The following is a 19,389-nucleotide window of genomic DNA, read 5'->3' as shown; positions in this document are numbered from 1 at the left end:
TGTTATTTGTAAACTCAGGTTCCGTTTATCTAATATTAGGTTTAGGTTGAAGAGCTGATAACATTCAGTATCAATAATATGCCAAAATAGAGAAAAATCAGACAGGGGCAAATACTTTGACGGCACTGTAAACAAAATGCATGTGAATCCCGATAGTAAGAAAAACCTCCGGGAATATGGGTCATATTTTTTTTAACCGTTTTGGCTAGAGACAAGTCGTTTTATTTGCTGTAAAGCTGCAAGCATGCCAGTCACGAAGCATTGCTCCATTTTCCCTCTGACACTCAGAGGCTGCATGACAGTGAACTTGCAGTCTACTCAGACTGTGCTCTCAGTTATAACAGGCCATGAAATGAGACAATGTATTAACATTGCTCGCTGCTCCAATTTAACAAAATGTACAAATCTAACAGAAGACTCATGAGGGTCTGGATCCCCGCTCGCCATAACAGCTAAATGATATAAAAATCTGACTGAGGAATAGACGTGCATGAAGAGCAGACGGAGAGAAGCAGGTGAGTGTGGGCTGGTAGGGGATGCTGTGGGAAGCAGGTGAGCGTGGGCTGGTGGGAGATGCTGAGAGCAGCAGGTGAGTGAGGGCTGGTTGATTACAGTTGCCACGTGATGTGCGCATGAAAGTGAAGTGGATATTATTAGACCTGCTCATACAACAGACTAGTGGCTGTTGCTTCAATTCAACTGAATCTATAAACAAGACTTTATAAAACATTTTCTAACAGGCGCCAGCAGATTCTTTAGATCGGTAGGCCAGAATAATAGGCTAACCACACCGCTCGCTTTGCAAAATAAATTTAGAAATCTATGTTATTCAATTATTGCACCCACACAGATCGCGCGCTCCAACGAGCGTCTGCGTTGCCGAGGGCTAAAATAGATGTCATTCCTATTTCTGACGCAGATCATGCTGCAAGTCCTGCCTCTCCCATCTCCTCATTGGTTTATAGAAGCAGGTACCCACATGCCATCTCCTCCTTGGTTATACCCACATGGGTGATTGAAAGACGAAATGTTTTGCCGGTTGTCGTGGTAATACTATGAAAGTGTAGATTCCAATCACCATATAAGTTCAAAGATGAAAACGCCTGGAAAGAGGAGAGATGACTAAAAACTATTAGGCTGGCCGTTGTGTGGATTAATTGTCGGAGTAGAGGACCTTGTGCATTTCAGGTAAAACAACAACTCAATGTTTATATTCCAGGACAAAATAGCTAGCAACAGCAAGCTAGCTAAATAGGACAAATTAGCTAGCAAGTGCAAGCTAACTAGCTAAATTGCCATACATGTTTAATGCTTTTCGACCTGTCCCCAAATTAATGTCATTGGTTCAGAGTTTGTTTTGATATTTTAACCTGCGTGTCGTGATCGCGTTTGGTGTAGGGGCACGATGGTTTGTCGGTAGTATCATATAAAACGGTACTACGGTTTTCTAAGATGTTGGTATCATAACGTACTGTGATATAAGCGCGGTACCGGTATACAGTGCAACACTAGATTGGATAGCCCTAATTTAGACTAATTTGAGTTATCTATCACAGTTGGCAAAAAAGACTGTTCAATGCAGTGCGTAGTGGATTAAAGTAGGCCTAGGCTATGTGCTATATCAGATAGCATACAAGAAATTCTACTACACTTTATAGGACTGGAGACATAAGCTAAATTATTTTAAAAACGACAAACGTTTGAGGGTAGCCTGCTCTGCTGCCACTGACAAAAGGATCAATAAAAGTGACGTTGTCTGATCCATATAATAGGCCTACTAAAAAAGGAGACAAATAGAATCACGTCCATCTAACCTGGACGAGGAAACGATTGTCCAAAAACAAAACGAGCGGCACTGACCCAATGATAAAGACAGTGAATATGCACACTCAACCCTGGGTACAATATACTCTTATCGAACATAAATCATTTTTCAGTTTAAATGCTAAAAGGTTGCAGAGGCACTGGCCAGACAGATGTAGAAAATGACTGTCAAAATGGAAGGCAAATGTCAGGTGAACAGCCTTCATTTGGATTCATTCAGTTTGCCATGCATGTGCTCCTGAAGAAAGGGATAGCTGGAGGCAGTAAAGCTGAATGGAGTTTAGAAATATGCTGTGTAGCATGATAGCTGGAGGCAATGTAAAGCTGAATGGAGTTTAGAAATATGCTGTGTAGCATGATAGCTGGAGGCAGTGTAAAGCTGAATGGAGAATTGTTTTTTGCTTTTGAGAATAGCTCAGAGCTCAATCCTTTCTTTTAACTTCTTACGGCTGAGATCCCGTTACCGGGATCGACTTGACAACAGCCAGTGAAAGTGCAGGGCGCCAAATTCAAACAGAAATCTCATAATTAAAATTCCTCAAAAATACAAGTATTTTACACCATTTTAAAAGATAAACTTGTTGTTAATCCCACCAGTGTCCGATTTCAAAAAGGCTTTACGACAAAAGCACACTATCGGATTATGTTAGGTCATTACCTAGTCACAAAAAAACAGCCATTTTTCCAGCCAAAGAGGAGTCACAAAAAGCAGAAATGGATAAAATGATTCACTAACCTTTGATGATCATCAGCTGACACTCATAGGACTTCATGTTACACAAAACATGTATGTTTTGTTCGATAAAGTTCATATTTATATCCAAAAATCTCAGTTTACATTGGCGCGTTATGTTCAGTAATGTTTTGCCTCCAAAACATCCGGTGTGCCAGTTCATAGCCAGTGTGTGTGTACCTGGAATATTGAAATGGCCTGAGGCCTAATAAAAATTCACATGCAATCCCCCATTAAACCTCTTAGCATAAACTGAAGCCAGCTTCTCTCACCGTATCCTTCCTCTTACCAAAAGGCAACGTTCTATACAAAGCGAACACATTCAAAACAATCTGTTCCCACTAAACACATCTTTTGTGTGGCAAGCTACCCAAATACAGGCAAACACATTATTTAACCCAGTCCAAACATTATATGGACTTAGATTTCTGACACGCCATATGTGCGTTACAGAGAGCTTCCTGTGTGGAGGTCTGGGATGTGGAAGTGGTTCATTAAGGCTGCTAGGAAATGTTATGATGATTACATTTGGGACTGAAATTTGTTTGACTTGATGTCACAAGCATTTCCATGCAGTAGCTATGTAACCATGTCAACAGAGTAAGCATAGCATCTAACAGAAATAGAAAGGAAGGGACAGAGAGGCAGATGGACAGAGAAAGGCAGGAGACAGAACGCCTGTGTGGGTTGTTTCACATTATATCCCACCACAAACGGACAGTGTGTGTGTGTTTGTGTAGGCTCACTGTACATTGATAAGCATCAAAGAAACACTGTGTAGAGCTGTGGCTTATGTCCTCAGTGAACGTCCCTTTGTTTTTCTCCTGTGAGCCCTCCATACCATTTTCCTTTCTCAACATTGACGCCTCCAAAGTTATGCGCATATCTCAGCTCAACTGGCTTACTTATGTAGGCAATATGACTTATTTGCATCGATGCAGTCCTCGCTCACTGGCTGTCAGCTAACGCAGGAGTGAGACTGAGGTGTTCTATTCTGTCAGGAGGCCTGTGACTCAGCCTAATAGGATCATGGATGGCTCTGGCATCAGTCCAAATAGCCAATAGTTTTGTCTGTTGTTCTGTTGCTTGGAGTGTGCTGCAGCAGTCCCAACCCAAGCAGTTCTGAGATGAAACCTAACTACAGTGTGAGTGAGTACATATAAAAATACTACTTACAAATGCTGTGCCAGGACAATGATGTCATCGTGTTTACATTGCCCGTTACAACGTACACAAAGGTTCAATTTACATGTCATGGAACCTCTTAGCCAGGAGGTCAGGAAGCAGTTGAAGTGTAGTATCCTCTGGAAATGTACAGTAGTCTAGGTACAGTAGGCTACATGTAACTCTACATCACATTTTGAGTGGTATGCTTCTAGTGGTGACTGCTTGGGTCTTTCCAGGACTGGTAACACACTTGTTAAAATATGTGTTTCCCTCAGAGCTCCATTTATCCTGGGTGAGGACAAGTTTGTCCAGGAATAGTCTAGAATCCACCCCTCTGGCTTTAGGAGAGACCCTGGAGACTGACTCACCTCAGCGGTGCCTGGGTGACAGCCAATGCCTGGGTTTGAGCCTAAGTCACTGACTACAGTAAAAAAAAAAAAAAAAAAAAAAAAAAAAACTTTTTTAAATCGATGGGCCCCCTCAGTGAGACCAACCTGGCTTTAGGAAACCAGCTGATTGCAACATATGGGAGCAATGCCAAAAGGCAAAGGGGTTTGTCTCTCGGAGATTGTAAGTCAGGGGTCCTGGTGTGGAGGAAGTGACTCGGAAAGGCTGGTAAGGCTTCATGCGTTCCCGTGCTAACGCTGGGAGACTGAGGAATAGGCTGGCCATCTCTCTTTTCCAATTCACATAAATTATCACATTACACAGCATGAAAAACAGCCTGCACTTCGCTGTTAATGTTTGAAATACGTAACCCAACTTTCACTGTTTCACCGTTCATTCAGACACACGGCCTTGGTCACAATCCTTTAGTAACCATTAAATCAGTACCGAAAGGTCAAAGACGTGCGTTTCGCAACACTGGCTCAGCAGTAGAAAATGGTTTTGAACTCCGTCACCACTGATGGTCTAGTGCAGCGTTTACACCCTACCGCCTCACTTCCTCATTTTCTCTTAAGATACAGAAACCAAAGTCCTTCCTCTCTTTAATTCATGCTCCTTGGTGCTTCTAACAGCTTTCTTTTACTCATTCTGTGACCTTGCAAGCAACCAAGTCAGACCGCTAGCCTGCTTTTGGCTATCGTCATGATGTTAGATATTCTGTTTGTACCTTTGAAACTATTTGCTTGTATCAGGGTATGCAAATATCTATTGTCCAAAGTGGTGTGGGGATTTGAAAATCTCATCTGTGAAGAGGCATTGGTGGGGCAATTTCCATAGGGTGACTTTGTTGTGTTGAAAGAAAGGACTCGGACTAGAAGAGACCTTTTCTGAGCAGCCAGCCACTTGTTTTTCCCTACCTCTACTAGGATAAATGATCCTTTAAAAATCAATGTGCATTGTCTCTGCAGGGGTTTAATTTTGGTTTGTGGTCACAACCAACGAGCGCCATGACAGACATTTTAAGCATCCTAAACGAACAGCTATTAGCCTCTGCCACACACTGGGATCAATTACCCTGGACACCTCTAAAGAGGCCTTGATGTTACTGGTCAGAGTGAATGCGTTCGCCATCTGTCCATTGGGAGTGTGTGTGGACTAGAGGTCTTCATGGATCCACCTGTACCCGAATACAGAGACCGATCCGGGATCCATAATTCTAAATAATGTCTGCTCTAGGATTGTCACAGGTATCAGGCATGTGTCATTTTAACTGACTTGTCCAGAAGAACCCGAACCCCTCTCCCGCTTTGGATAATAAAGTAGCTTTAGAAAATAAATTTTCTGCTGCTTCCCTCACTCGGTTTGAACCGGGTCCGATCAGGTCTATACAGAACGGGTCTAGATGTCATCGGGAATGGCTATATTATTATTTTTTATGAATATCAGGTCTGGGTGGGAAAGCCCCAGATCCTTTTCAGAACAGGTCCAACTTTTAGGACCTGTGAAGACTAGTGTGGACAGAGCAGCACCCCTGTGTCAGCTGCTCCCTCAGAGAATGTACGGTTGGGAAAATCTGCAACATCACTAGCAGTAAACCCACTCAATTAGCATCCACATCACACTAGCCTTCAGATGACATGTATCCAATGCAACACAATTACAGAAATGGAAGTACACAAGCCAAACAAAACACACATTAGACAGTCATACTTTACAAAGAAAGAGATAATCATGGTATATCTTAATGCAGTGATTTTATTTAACCAGGAAAAGCCCACTGAGACATTCTCTTTGGCAAAGGACACCTGGCCAAGAAGGCAATACATTACAAAATGTAAAACATACAATCCCAACACAGTCCACATTCACACTCCTGAAAAGTGTTTTGCACCAAAGTTGGCCACCTTCATCATAGCAAGCACAGCAGAGAAACCACTGACATCATAAACAAGGTGTAGGTCTAGACGGCTATGTGATGGGCAACTATTGAGGTTTGCTGAAGGTTATTCCACCGACAGGGAGTCTATCCCCAGTCAGCTGACAAATTAAACCCTTCAGTGTGTAAAATGAAACCTCAGGAGAAGTGGCAGTGATTGTTTAAGTGTTGTCTTGTTCATCAGTGGAGGAGAGCTCAATCCTACTGAATGGCTGTTTAACACAAAACCGCCTGTCCTTTCAGCTTATAAGTACCTGCTATGGAGCGTTGCCGGACGCCCATTTAGCATACACATCAGATGCATATCAACCCCCAAAAGTGCAGCAAACATAGGCACCAACAGCTTGATAAATAGTGCAGAAATTATAAAGGATTAAGATATACCTCAATAAAAAGAGTTTAGAATCAAGGATATGTTTTGTATAATTCTACAAAGTCCTAGAAAAAGCATAGGCTATTGCCTATTTTAGTTTCCCTTACAATAAAAACATTAGTGTAATCCATTTGATCAACTTCATTTGTAGATTTGATTAGTAATCGAGTTATATTAATTAATAAAGTCCAGTTACAGCTTCTTTCGACAAAGTAGAAACAAAAAAGATAACCAGCCAGGTGCACAGGTGAAATTATTTGCTGTATTCCTAAACAAAAGCACCAGTACATGAACAATTGTAAAGGACGAGTTGCAAAAATAAATAGTATATTTTAAATTAGGAGTTTATTATGCAAGTAGTTTTATGCAAATAACCAGCCTTCCTCTTTTTTTGCCCGAGCAGGGGGCGACCACCCGAAGGACTGGTCATGTGCTGAATGCATGGACAGCACAGATATTCTTGGAAAAAGTGACATTTGGAAATAGAGCTGCACCTCTTGAATTATGAGAGATATTTGACAAAGGGAAAATGTCCTAGAAACACCAGAACATGCTCTTTCTGATACTAGATAGAAATCAACATGTTTTACCTGCATGTGACTCTGAAGGAGGATTTGATAAAGTGATGATCCTTTTCCTGCATCTGTAAAATTACAAGATGCACCCATCTCTTCATGTACAATTTTGACAACTGATAGGCCTAATATTGTCACTCAGACTATTGTCAATGTAATCTTGTCTATAGGCTAACTCATGTGTGAAATTAGTTCCGATAGCCAGGCTGTTCAGGCTGACTGGCATTGTTTGTTTCCCGATTATGAAGTTGGATAGAGTCACAGATATGTATTGCAGTAGGCCTTTAGAATAATGCAAAACATACCATGTTTTTATTTCCCTAACAATACATTTGATTAGTAATAGAGTTACAGTAAATAAAACAGTCCTGTAACAGCTTCTTTTTACAAAGTAAAATGTTAAAGAGAATGATATCAACCCTCAAAGCGCACAGTGAAATGATTTGCTGCTGATAAATAGCGATAACAAACTCATCATTACACTATTGTTGTCTTCCTAATTTAAATCACTCTTCACCCTCTTATAATTCATTTAGGCCTAATTTAAAATTGTGAAGTAAGGTGCACAAATATCACCCATTCCATTAATTTGTCATTCATTCAGTGAGGAGAGAGAGACACATTAGTACCTGGCTGGGTACCAAAGTCATACAGCACATTGCCTTGGCGGGTTAAATTAGTAATGGGTGTGGGGGAATTATTTCTTTTAAAAATAGGTAAAAAGGCTAAATACTTTTGTTTGTGATTTCAAAATTCTGACAAATGAGCAGTGTAAAATACAAACATTTAGGAAAAGTCAGGGAAGGAGCAGAACATAGCTTTTTTAATTTATTTACCAAATCAAACTTCAGTGGCCGTTGGCGGTTAATGGCATGTTTGAGGGGAAAGGTTCCCAGAATGCTGTGCAAGCAAGATGACTTCATTGCTACGGTTAACCCATATTGTTTTTAACACTCAAAACATCAACATAGATCTCTCAATAGCCACAGGCAGAGTGAGATAGTATAAGGTAGAGACAGAGCAAGACCTGTACTCAACACCAACAGGTAGATTTAGGCCCATGTTATTTTAACTGGGCTAAAATAGGCTACTGTAACTCAATAGATTTGAGCTCTTGGCAACATTTGCTTTCAGTTTCCACAGTGGCAACATTCATGAGTCACAGTGGTTTACAGTGGAGTCTGATAACTAGTGTTGGTCATGAGAAGATATGGCCTTTTATAGCTGGGCTGAAAGTTGCAAAAGTATGCTTGGGAGGCAAGTCATACACAGGAGGATATTTTACTGTAAACCATACAGGTCACTTCAACCAATGTATGAGTGTTTCACTGGATTCCCTTTAAGTATTAGTGTAGCCCAATTAGCTCACTATGGATCAGTAAGCAGAACATTTGTATTTCGTAGCGTGCAGGTCGACTGGTCAGGGGTTCGATGGTTTCAACACCACACTACAGTTAACGTACATAACCCAACTCACGGGTTTCATGCAGAAAATTGAAATATAAATAGAGGAATAAACATTCTAAAACTGTACAACCTTGGTTGCCCCAGTAACACACCTAATCCAGAAAATAATATAGCTTGTTGCTAGGATACCCCTTGCCACGGGAAAGGGGTGGCTGAAGTGCATAGAAATGGGACAGAACCTTTCAGCACAGAGCCAGGGGCTGTGGAGAACAAACATTAAACCATTCATATCTGAGGCCCATACAACACCCCTTTTCGAGAAGCAGGCTAGTTCCTTTGAAGCCAACAGTGTATTCAAATGAATATCTATCATTTGAACTGGTTTACAATAGTGTTTAAATAACCCTTTTGATAATTGCTTGAAAATGGTAGGCTAGAACATAAAAACTAGGTATAATATAGGCTTAATAGTATTACAGGCTATGCTAATGTTACATAAGCACTTGGGGGCTCCCGAGAGGCGCAGCGGTCTAAGACACAGCATCTCAGAGCTAGAGGCGTCACCACAGACACCCTGGTTCGAATCCAGGCTGAATCACAACCGGACGTGATTGGGAGCCCCATAGGGTGGCGCACAATTGGCCCAGCGTCGTCCGGGTTGGGTCGGTGTACGCCGTCATAGTAAATAATAATTTGTTCTTAACTGACCTGCCTAGTTAAATTTTTAAAAGCCTGTTAATTAACTGATATTTGCTCTATGATTAGTGCTTCATGGTTTATCCAAAGATCTGCCGTCACTTCAGAGTCCCCATGTCTTTTCCTGGGCCATAACATTTAGTTCTGGCATTTTATTTCTCCATCGCCTTAAGCAACGAGAATGTTCCCCTTTACTACGGCAGTGATCATATTGAATGGAATCAATAAAAACTGAGGTAGAAGCACCTCGGATTAATTCTATAGCGCAAGCAAAAAGATCTAAAGTATTTTGATGCAAGTCGTAGGCTACTACTCAAGGTTGAGGCCATGATGCATCAAATCAAAGATTTCCTTATTAATTGGTGCATAGAGGGAAATCCAAAGCCAGGAAGAGATGGAAGACACCCTCACTGTGCCTGTCTTAAGCTTAACAATGACTAAATCTGCTAAATCTTAAACCATAGTTGTCGCCTATTTACCCCGATGGAAGTGTTGATGACAACACCAATAATATTTATATGGATTTAGCATAGTTTGCAGTTCCTTAAAATGCCAAAATTGTGGCAGGTGTCTCTCAATAAATAACACAGAAGATGATGTAATATCATTTTTTCCATATCAACTGTCTCGGAGAATCTGACAGTAGCTTGCTTGAGAAATGAAGGCTATTCCATGCGAGAAATTGCCAAGAAACTGAAGATCTCGTACAACGCTGTGTACTACTCCCTTCACAGAACAGCGCAAACTAGCTCTAACCAAAATAGAAAGAGTGGGAGGCCCAGGTGCACAACTGAGCAAGAGGACAAGTACATTAGAGTGTCTAGTTTGAGAAACAGACGCCTCACAAGTCCTCAACTATTACACACGTAATAATCCTGTTTACATGGACACATCTGAAATCAGGCTACTAAATGGCAATTTTCTGCATTTATCAAAAGGCCCATCAAAATAAACATTCAGTTTATCAAATTATTAGTGTGTATTTCTGAACGGTAGTGTATATATATATTTATTTTATTTTATTATTTCCCCATACGTAATAAGGCCAAATCTGATCAATACAGGTTATTTAACTTAATTCCCAATTGATTGCTCTGAGAGTGATTGGCCTTTGGAGTAATGACGAGTAAAACTGGGGGGGGGGGGGTGTCCTGGTCCTTATTGTAGTTTTATAAAAGTGTGTGTCAACTTACTGGGAATTCAAAAAAACAGTTGATAGTGTTCTGGTCAGTACTAATCCAATATGAGAACTGTAGCCAAATGAATGCAGGTCCTAGTGCAATAGTTACACCATGTTAAATTTGGGGCTATTAGTTTGCTCGTCAAGCTCCTTAGGACTCTGTAAAGCTCTTATATTATGACCAACACTAACCATATCCCTGGAGAAATCACACTGGCTCATCATCGTTCTTCAGTGCATCTGTAGCACTTCACATAAGTAAACAGCAAAAAAAAATCTATTGGAACAAATATACTCCCCTGAGGTGCACCAATTAGAGAGCAGGGAAGGGAATGAGCCTCCCTTGAGAAATCAGGGATTAGACTTTTAGTCCCGGAGCTATTACAACGGGGCTAGGGACTAGCAACCACAACAAGCATTCCTCCATTACTGAGCTATCACTAGGGGGCTAGCAACCAGCCTACCTCCATTACTGAGCCATCACTACAGGGCTAGCAACCAGCCTCCCTCCATTACTAAGCCATCACTAGGGGGCTAGGGACTAGCAACCAGGCTTCCTCCATTACTGAGCCATCACTAGGGGCTAGGGACTAGCAACTAGCCTTCCTCCATTACTGAGCCATCAATAGGGGTCTAGGGACCAGCCTTCCTCCATTACTGAGCCATCACTACAGGGCTAGCAACCAGCCTCCCTCCATTACTAAGCCATCACTAGGGGKCTAGGGACTAGCAACCAGGCTTCCTCCATTACTGAGCTATCACTAGGGGGCTAGGGACTAGCAACTAGCCTTCCTCCATTACTGAGCTATCACTAGGGGGCTAGGGACCAGCAACCAGGCTTCCTCCATTACTGAGCCATCACTAGGGGGCTAGGGACTAGCAACCAGCCTACCTCCATTACTGAGCTATCACTAGGCGGCTAGTGGCTCCATTACAGAGCCATCACAAGGGGGCTAGCAACCAGCCTTCCTCCATTATAAACCACACAGAGGGAGGTGACAACACAGCAGGCCCATAGAAAGCGCAGCAGCAACAAGAGAAGGCTTGTCTTACAGACATGGAGAAATAAAACCACATACTGACAACTTTTACATGCACACTAATAATTTGATAAACGGATTATGGCAGAAGGCCAAGTAAGGCATTAGTCATGTCAACACCTTGCTCTGCTGATCTTAAAATGGAAGTCATAATTGAAGTAAGCATACACCGATTAAAATACCTAGTTTTCTGAACAATCTTTCCAATGATTAGGACATGTAAACAGCTGAATAGGCATTTCAGCGGTGTATATGAGCTGCGTATGTGCCAGCACCAGGTAGCGCAAGCCTCCCTCTTATGCGCGAGTGAAGTGAGTTCGGAAAAACTATAAGTATGCATCTTATAGTTTTCACATATAAAAGTTTGTATGTCCGAACTCAGAATCAAAAAGTCTTCACAGAAATAACATGGTCACCGTGGTAGAATGTTTATTTTGATTGGCAATTTTTCTGCATTTATCAAAAGGCCCATCAGTAGCCTGATTTCAGATGTGTCCATGTAAACAGGATTATTACGGAAATCGTACTTCTTGCAAAGCATGAAAATGGTTTAAACAAACTATTATATTACCCTGACTATCCACAACAATCACATTATGTGCATGTAACAAACTGTATTCCAATAAAATCACAGAGCAGAGTAGTTCTTCATTAGTGAATGTTTTGAACATACAACGTAAAGCATCAGTGGTACATAGTATGCTTTTCTCCAGAGGAAAAGTCCCAGCACTGCAACAAGTTCAGGCTGAGCAGTGAGATATGAAGCGCTCTGAGTAAACCACTGCCTTAGAGCATTGGCGTTCTGCTGAGGCTTACAACCTCATTGTAACAGGCTGATCAGCGTCATATGAGAGTTGACAAAAGCCTTTAAGTCTGGCATTGTAGTGTGGTTAAGGGCCTCCGTGTCCACTACTTTCTCCTATCATGTTAACTTTCTCAAGGAGGGACATGGAAGGGTTAATAAAGAGGAAAAATAGAATTTCGTAATTTACTATTACCATAATTTATTATAAGAAATGCTGTTGAGTTACCAAATATAGTGTTCTTTGCTGTATGACATTGACACATTCAGTTCAGCTGTTGCTTAGAAAAGTGTCACGACACCAATGATTTTCACACGAAAAACAAAATATTACTCTGGGAGTGTTTCCTTCTCTGCCTCTCTAATTGGAACGTAGCCATGCTGATGTTTGACAACGATGAAGAGCGATTGGCCCGACTCAGCCAAGCAGTTTACTTTAACGTCATTCTAAAGAGAGTGCATTCACGACCAATCAGACACAGCTTTCTTTTAAATTTTTTAAAAAGATTTTAAACAATTCCACACTAATGCTATTTGCACCAGTTATTATTATAGCAGTTGAACTAATATGGAAAAAGATGAAACCACAACAATAATGACCCTATTAAGGAATGCAGGGTGTGGATTATAAACGCTATTTAAGTCACAGCAAGGGATTAGGCATGTGGTCAAATGACAGTGTTGCCAGAACATGTCATTATAGAGCAGCAATACCTGGTTGCAAATCTGGAATTCTAGTGACACTCACGGGCCACTCCTGGCCCCCAGGCAATGGTCAATGATATGTTACACAGAATGAACACTTGTGCAGTGACTCATACTAATGCCAATGGGCCTACGAGAAACCCCTAGGCTATTAGTTTGACTAACCATAGAACTAGGGTAATTATGTTGAACAACCTATCCTAATAAGAACTTCTCAGCATGACAAGCTAGACCAAAGACTTCCTTTAAAGCCAGACAGGTGATCACATTACCAAGAGTATGTCAACCTGCAGGCATGCTATAACAAGTCCCACCCACACAAGCTTGCCTCAGTGTGGGTAAAAGGGGTGTGGTACAGAAGTATAGAAGGGGCCAAAGCACTTCATGTGGAGAGCCAATTTCACAGTAGGCCTACACCAAGAAAGCAGGGAGGGGAGCTGGCTAGGGCCTGCTCAGATTACACTGCCCCCATTACAGAACTAAGACATTGGTAGCGAAGTTAGGGGTAGTGGGTGTGGCCAATGGCGCGGTTGTAGAGTTTGCCGTTTTAAAGTCAATTTCCTACAATGCTACACATTTTTCCATTGCTTATGCCTTGTTCTTGTGCTATCGGAGTTACTCAAACATAAAATCAATGGGGGCCCCCACGCAATGACAATTTGGAATTTTAGATTCTCCCTGACTGTCAACTTTTTATTTAGGTGATTGTCAATTATCAAAGATGATATTTTTAAAATATATATATAGCACCATTATCTTTTGTATACACTGAAAACGTTTTACCATCCAGAAAACGAACACTTATTCATCACGATAAGTAGCCTATACTAGAGAAATGTTACATTTGAAATGAAAATAAGTTTGCTAATATGAGTAATTGTTAAAGTTCAGTTGGCAAAGCAAAAGGCACTCGTAACCTTCAAACAACCGACCCCTTCATATTTTCATGCACACATAAAGAGTAAAGCGCATCTAACCTAAGTCTAATTTCCTGTACTTCCTGTATAGGGCGTTCTGAAACACGCCATCAATGAATGGCAGAAACTCATGAAACTCATGCAAGTGACGTAGAACCCATAGGACTGATAGTGCCTCCAGAAAGTACTCACACCCCTTGACTTATTCCACATTGTTGTGTTACAGCCTGAATTCTAAATGGATTAGCCTAGATAGATTTCCCCCACCCATCACAATACATAATGAGAAAGTGGAATTTCTCTCTCCAGAAATGTCACATTTATTTTAAATTAAAATACATAAATATCTAATTTATATAAGTACTCATACCCCTCGCCATGACACTCCAAATGGAGCTCAGGTACATTCAATGTCCTTGAGATGACACTACAACTTGATTGGAGTACACCTGTGGCCAATTCAATTGTTTGGACATGATTTAGAAAAACACACCAGTCTATATAAAAAAGTTCCCACAGTTGATAGTCCATGTCAGAAACTATACTACACTCAGGGCTCCAGAGTGGCGCAGTGGTCTAAGGCACTGCATCGCAGGCATCACCGGACGTGCTACCTGTCCCAGACTTGCTGTTTTCAACACTCTAGAGACAGCAGGAGTGGTAGAGGTGCTGACCTGTTGCACCCTCAACAACTACTGTGATTATTATTTGACCATGCTGGTCATTTATGAACATTTGAACATCTTGGCCATGTTCTGATATAATCTCCACCCGGCACAGCCAGAAGAGGACTGGCCACCACCCCTCATAGCCTGGTTCCTCTCTAGGTTTCTTCCTAGGTTTTGGCCTTTCTAGTGAGTTTTTCCTAGCCACCGTGCTTCTACACCTGCATTGCTTGCTGTTTGGGGTTTTAGACTGGGTTTCTGTACAGCACTTTGAGATATCAGCTGATCTAAGAAGGGCTATATAAATCAACTTGATTTGATCACTACAGACCCTGATTTGATCCTGGGCTGTATCACAACCGGCCGTGATCATGAGTCCCATAGGGCAGCGCACAATTGGCCCAGCGTCGTCCGGGTTAGGGGAGGGTTTGGCCGGGGTAGGCCGTCAATGGAAATAAGAATTTATTCTTAACTGACTTGCCTAGTTAAATAAAAAAATACCATTAAGTCCAAGGAACTGTCCATAGATCTCCAAGACAGAACTGTAATGAATTTAAAACAATTTCATGATTGTTTAAAGTTTCCAAGAGCAGTGGTCTCCATCATTGGGAAATATGGAACTACCCAGACTGCCTAGAGCTGGCCATCCAACCAAACTGAGCAAGCAGGCAAGCAGGACCTTGGTCAGGGAGGTGACCAAGAACCCAATGCCCACTATGAAAGAATGAGAGTTCATTGGCTGAGCTGGGAGAACCTTCCAGAAGGACAGTCTACAGCACTTCACCAATCTGGGCTTTATGGGAGAGTGGCCACTCCTGAGATGAAGAAAAAAAAAAGAAAAAAAAGCACATGACAGCACGCCTGGAGTTTGCAAAATGCACATGAAAGACTCAGAGCACAAGGCAAAAGATTCTGTGGTCTGATGAGATAAACATTTTACTCTTTGGCCTGAATGCAAAGCGCTGTCGTGAGAAAGCCAGGCACAGCTCATCACCCGTCTAACACCATCCCTACCGTGAAGCATCATGCTATGGGGATGCTTTTCAGCAGCAGAGACTAGTCACACACACCAGTGGTGGGTTTGTCATCAAAAGATGGATACATGTGCAGAAAATAACCTCATACCTACTGTAAAATATGGTGGGTGATATTTTATATTATGGGGTTGTTTTGCTTCCACTGGTCCTAGTGTTGTTAAGGACAACAGAGTCATGAACTCTACCAAGTACCATGACATTTTAGCCAAAAACCTGTGTGCCTCTGCCAGGAGGCTGAAACTTGGCCACAAGTGGATTTTCCAGCAAAACAATGACCCCAAGCACACATCAAATCCACAAAGAAATGGTTAAATGACCACAATATCAACATTTTGCAATGGACATCTCAGTCTCTGGACTTGAACCCCATTGAAAACATGTGGTTTGAATTGAAGAGGGCAGTCCATAAGCACAGACCGAAATATATGAAGGATCTGGAAAGATTCTGTATGGAGGAATGGTCTAAGAAAATGTCTTCCTCTGAGTAATTGTATCAGTATAAAATGTTTTGCTCATCTTTATTAAAAAGGGACAATCATTTTGGAGGTGACTGCATTTAATTTAGAGCTACTTGAGCCATAGACAGCTGAGGTAATATAGACCACCAGCCATTGGTTATGTAAAGAGTGAACAAGATGTATGTCCGGAAAAGTGCAGTATTATAAGGAGACGTATTTTTTATTTTATCTTTATTTAACTAGGCAAGTCAGTGAAGAACAAATTCTTATTTTCAATGACGGCCTAGGAACAGGGCCTTGTTCAGGGGCAGAATTACAGATTTGTACCTTGTCAGGTCGGGGATTCGAACTTGCAACCTTTCGGTTACTAGCCCAACGCTCTAACCACTAGGCTACCCTGCTGTATACTTGGAATACAGTGGAGGAATGGCGGGAAAAAGACAGAGGCCGAGGAGTTCGAAGAGAGAGGGGAGTAAGAGGGTGAACTTGAAATCGGTAAAAATGGGGGAGACAGGAGATCGTTTGTTAAAGAAGAATGGTAGAAAGTGTAAGCAGAGTGAGCTGTATGCCTGATCAAAGACAGGTGAATTGTGTGTAGATTGATAAGGGGGGGGAACAAATCAATTTTAGAATAAGGATACAAAATGTGGAAAAAGTCAGGGGGTATGAATACTTTCCGAATGCACTGTATATAAGTTATCCTGTATGAGCTTTTGTGCCAAATACATTACGTTGTTACAGGTGTCAAGCATATGGGCATTAGGCAGCAGTGTGTATGAGGTAGGTTCCTAGGTGTGAGAAGTGTGCAGAAGGGCATGAGACAAAGGAATGTGTAGCATTGAGAAGAGTAATGGTATGTGTTAATTGTAGGGATGCCGATGGGACTAGGGTTCAGAAATGTCCGGTGTGAGAGAAGCAGGTTGAGGTTTCCAGGGTTAGAGTAGTGCAGAAGTTGTCAGCGTTTATAGTAATGGTTATCAACTGTACTGCAGGGATGGAACCTAAATTCCAGAAAATGTAGGTTGCAGGGTGTGTTGAGTGGTGGTGTCCCATCCTTTCGGGTGGTTGGCCTGAGGTAGAACTAGATAGAGTTAAATAGTGGAGTAGGGTGGTGGGTTTAGGATTAGATGTAAGGGTATTTGTTTTTTTTAAGTATAAGGGAGTTATACTCCAGTCTAGTAGGTGGCGGTAAAACATTTATTTATTTTAAATGTAACCTTTAACTAGGCAAGTCAGTTAAGAACAAATTATTATTTACAATGACGGACTACTTATTGGATACCAACCACCGTTAAACCTCATCGAAGTAGTAACATATTCATGATTCACCCATTCCTCTCTTATTTAAGATAGCCTACCATTGCACAAACATGCACAAACATGCCTATCTAGGCCTACACCAGGCTGTTTTAGCCATCTACGTTTGCTCCGACTCTTATAACATTTAGAAAGCTAGCTAGCGATTAGCATTAGCGGCTAACAATATGCATTTTAGCCACAACTTGTTAAGAAAAGCCAAACTATCAGACAACAAGATACACAAACTAATAGTAATTATTGAACGCTTGTGGAAAGCAGCATCGTTGTCACCAACACAGTACTGCATCTGTCTGACCGTGGAGACTGCAGAGTGAACGGTAAGGAAGTGTTCGTGACTCCGTGGTCGAGCAACTGCTCGCTCCTTGAGGGACAGGGCAGGGTTTGGTGTGAGTATAGGCATGCAGCAGTTGGGAGAAATACGACTCAAGTAGCAAACGAGTTAACTATAAAAACGGACATTACACGCGCAGTAGTTGCGTATCCCATTTAAGAAACCAAACATATAAATACCATTATAGAAGGTAAAGTAAAAATCCAATCCTATCCATGCATCAATACTGGTATATAGTAAAATACGATATACCGCCCAGCCCTACTCTGTTGTAGGGGACAATTCAGTGATAACCTCGAGACCCGTTGCTGAGTGTTCATATTGAGGTTACTGTCCCCATCACATATTTGGAGGGACCAACTGTTTTTTCATATGCTGCTGTACACAACCCCTGGGGATCTCTGGAAGATACAATTTGATATGATTGCAGAGGGCTCACGGTGACAGCAGAGGATTAACAAAGACCGCTGTGTGTGTGTGTGATAAACGGAAATGTGATTAGAATGCAAGCATTAGTAGGCTAACGTCAAAACGGCCCCTCACCATATGCAATAGTTATCAATGGACCACACCTTGTTACACAACTGGTGGGCTACGTCACACACAGCAGGACACTGATTGTGGTAGGCTAGTCTAATCGCATTAAATAATAAGCGATTAGCTAGGAGAGACACTGGTATCAATTTAATTGATTAAAGGGATGACGAATTAATCGCTTGAGAAGATGTCAATGTAGACCGCTTTGTCTGTGGGGAAAAAACGATTGGTGGTAGTATAGGCCTATAAGTTTAGCAACAGTGGCGCAGCCTAAGTGGAAATAGTGTTGAATGAATGGAACTTTCAATAAGCAAGTGTTAGGCCTAATACATTCTACAGTTGACAATCCAAACAATTCAGTAATGCACGAGAAGCTGAAGTTAACAAATTCTACAACCGTTTCGAAAATGTAAAAATATTAGTATCTAGTAGGCCTAAAACATTTTTTACAATAATGCAACAATCTAGCGAATGACGTCTCTGACTTTCTGATTAAGACGGCATTCAATCAGGTTATTTTAGCCTGCACGCTACAATCTCTGCATCACTAATGAAACCAGTTAACCTACCGTAGTAAACCAAAGCCAAGGAGAAAATCAATTCAAAAATAAAATGTTTACCTGGTCTAGAGGAAGATTGATAATCTCGCTTATCGGCTGCAGTAAATTGGAGCCAGTACAGGACGATGTGGTTTCCGTAGCCATTATTGAGGCCGTGAATCCTTGCTCCCCTTCGCCGTCGCAGATACACTCTCCTCCGTTGAAAAACTGCTGTTGCCGCTGCGACGGGTTACCAGGCTAGATGGTTGTCATCCGTGTTACAGCGCCACCAAAATCTACAGCACATATCAAACAGCACCAACGACAACAAAGACAGTGTGGGCGGAGGGATATATTCCTAACACCCCCTCCATGATATTTCTCAGCCTATCGTATGGAGAAAGTGATTTCAATTGACCAATCAGATGTATGTGGATGACACAGAAATTATTATGTACATTTTCCCAAACGAATCAAATTTGAAGTCGACTCTGTCTCACGTGGACTCCTCCCATGTACATATGTGGCATTCCACTTGGAGAAGAAAAATGTCGCATTCAAAACAACTCGGAACTCGGAAATCTCCGAATTTAGTGCGTTCAAGACAACTGGGAACTTGGGGGAAAAAATCGTTTTGAACAGTCATCCAACCTGAAGGTCGCTGACCTGAAGATCACTGTCATGATTTGACCTCGTTCTTTTCGGAGTTCACGGTTGTCTTGAAAGCACAAATCACAAATCAACTAGGAACTCGGAAACA

General features: G+C 41.6%; 1 protein-coding gene across 1 annotated transcript in view; it reads right to left on the bottom strand.

Moving 5' to 3' along the window:
• Positions 1-18,952, bottom strand: part of LOC111968891 (lysophospholipid acyltransferase 2) — an 82,540-nt gene extending 63,588 nt beyond the window's left edge. The window contains exon 1 of the mRNA XM_023994836.3: positions 18,711-18,952. Coding sequence (XP_023850604.1) covers positions 18,711-18,794 — 84 coding nt within the window. The 5' untranslated portion in view covers positions 18,795-18,952. The remainder of the gene's footprint in view (positions 1-18,710) is intronic.
• Between the last annotated feature and the right edge of the window lie 437 nt (positions 18,953-19,389).

This window comes from Salvelinus sp. IW2-2015, linkage group LG9, assembly GCF_002910315.2.
Source record: "Salvelinus sp. IW2-2015 linkage group LG9, ASM291031v2, whole genome shotgun sequence".
Taxonomy (NCBI): Eukaryota; Metazoa; Chordata; class Actinopteri; order Salmoniformes; family Salmonidae; genus Salvelinus; species Salvelinus sp. IW2-2015.
The sequence above is the reverse complement of the archived record's forward strand: the minus strand, read 5'-3'. Positions and strand labels throughout refer to the sequence as shown.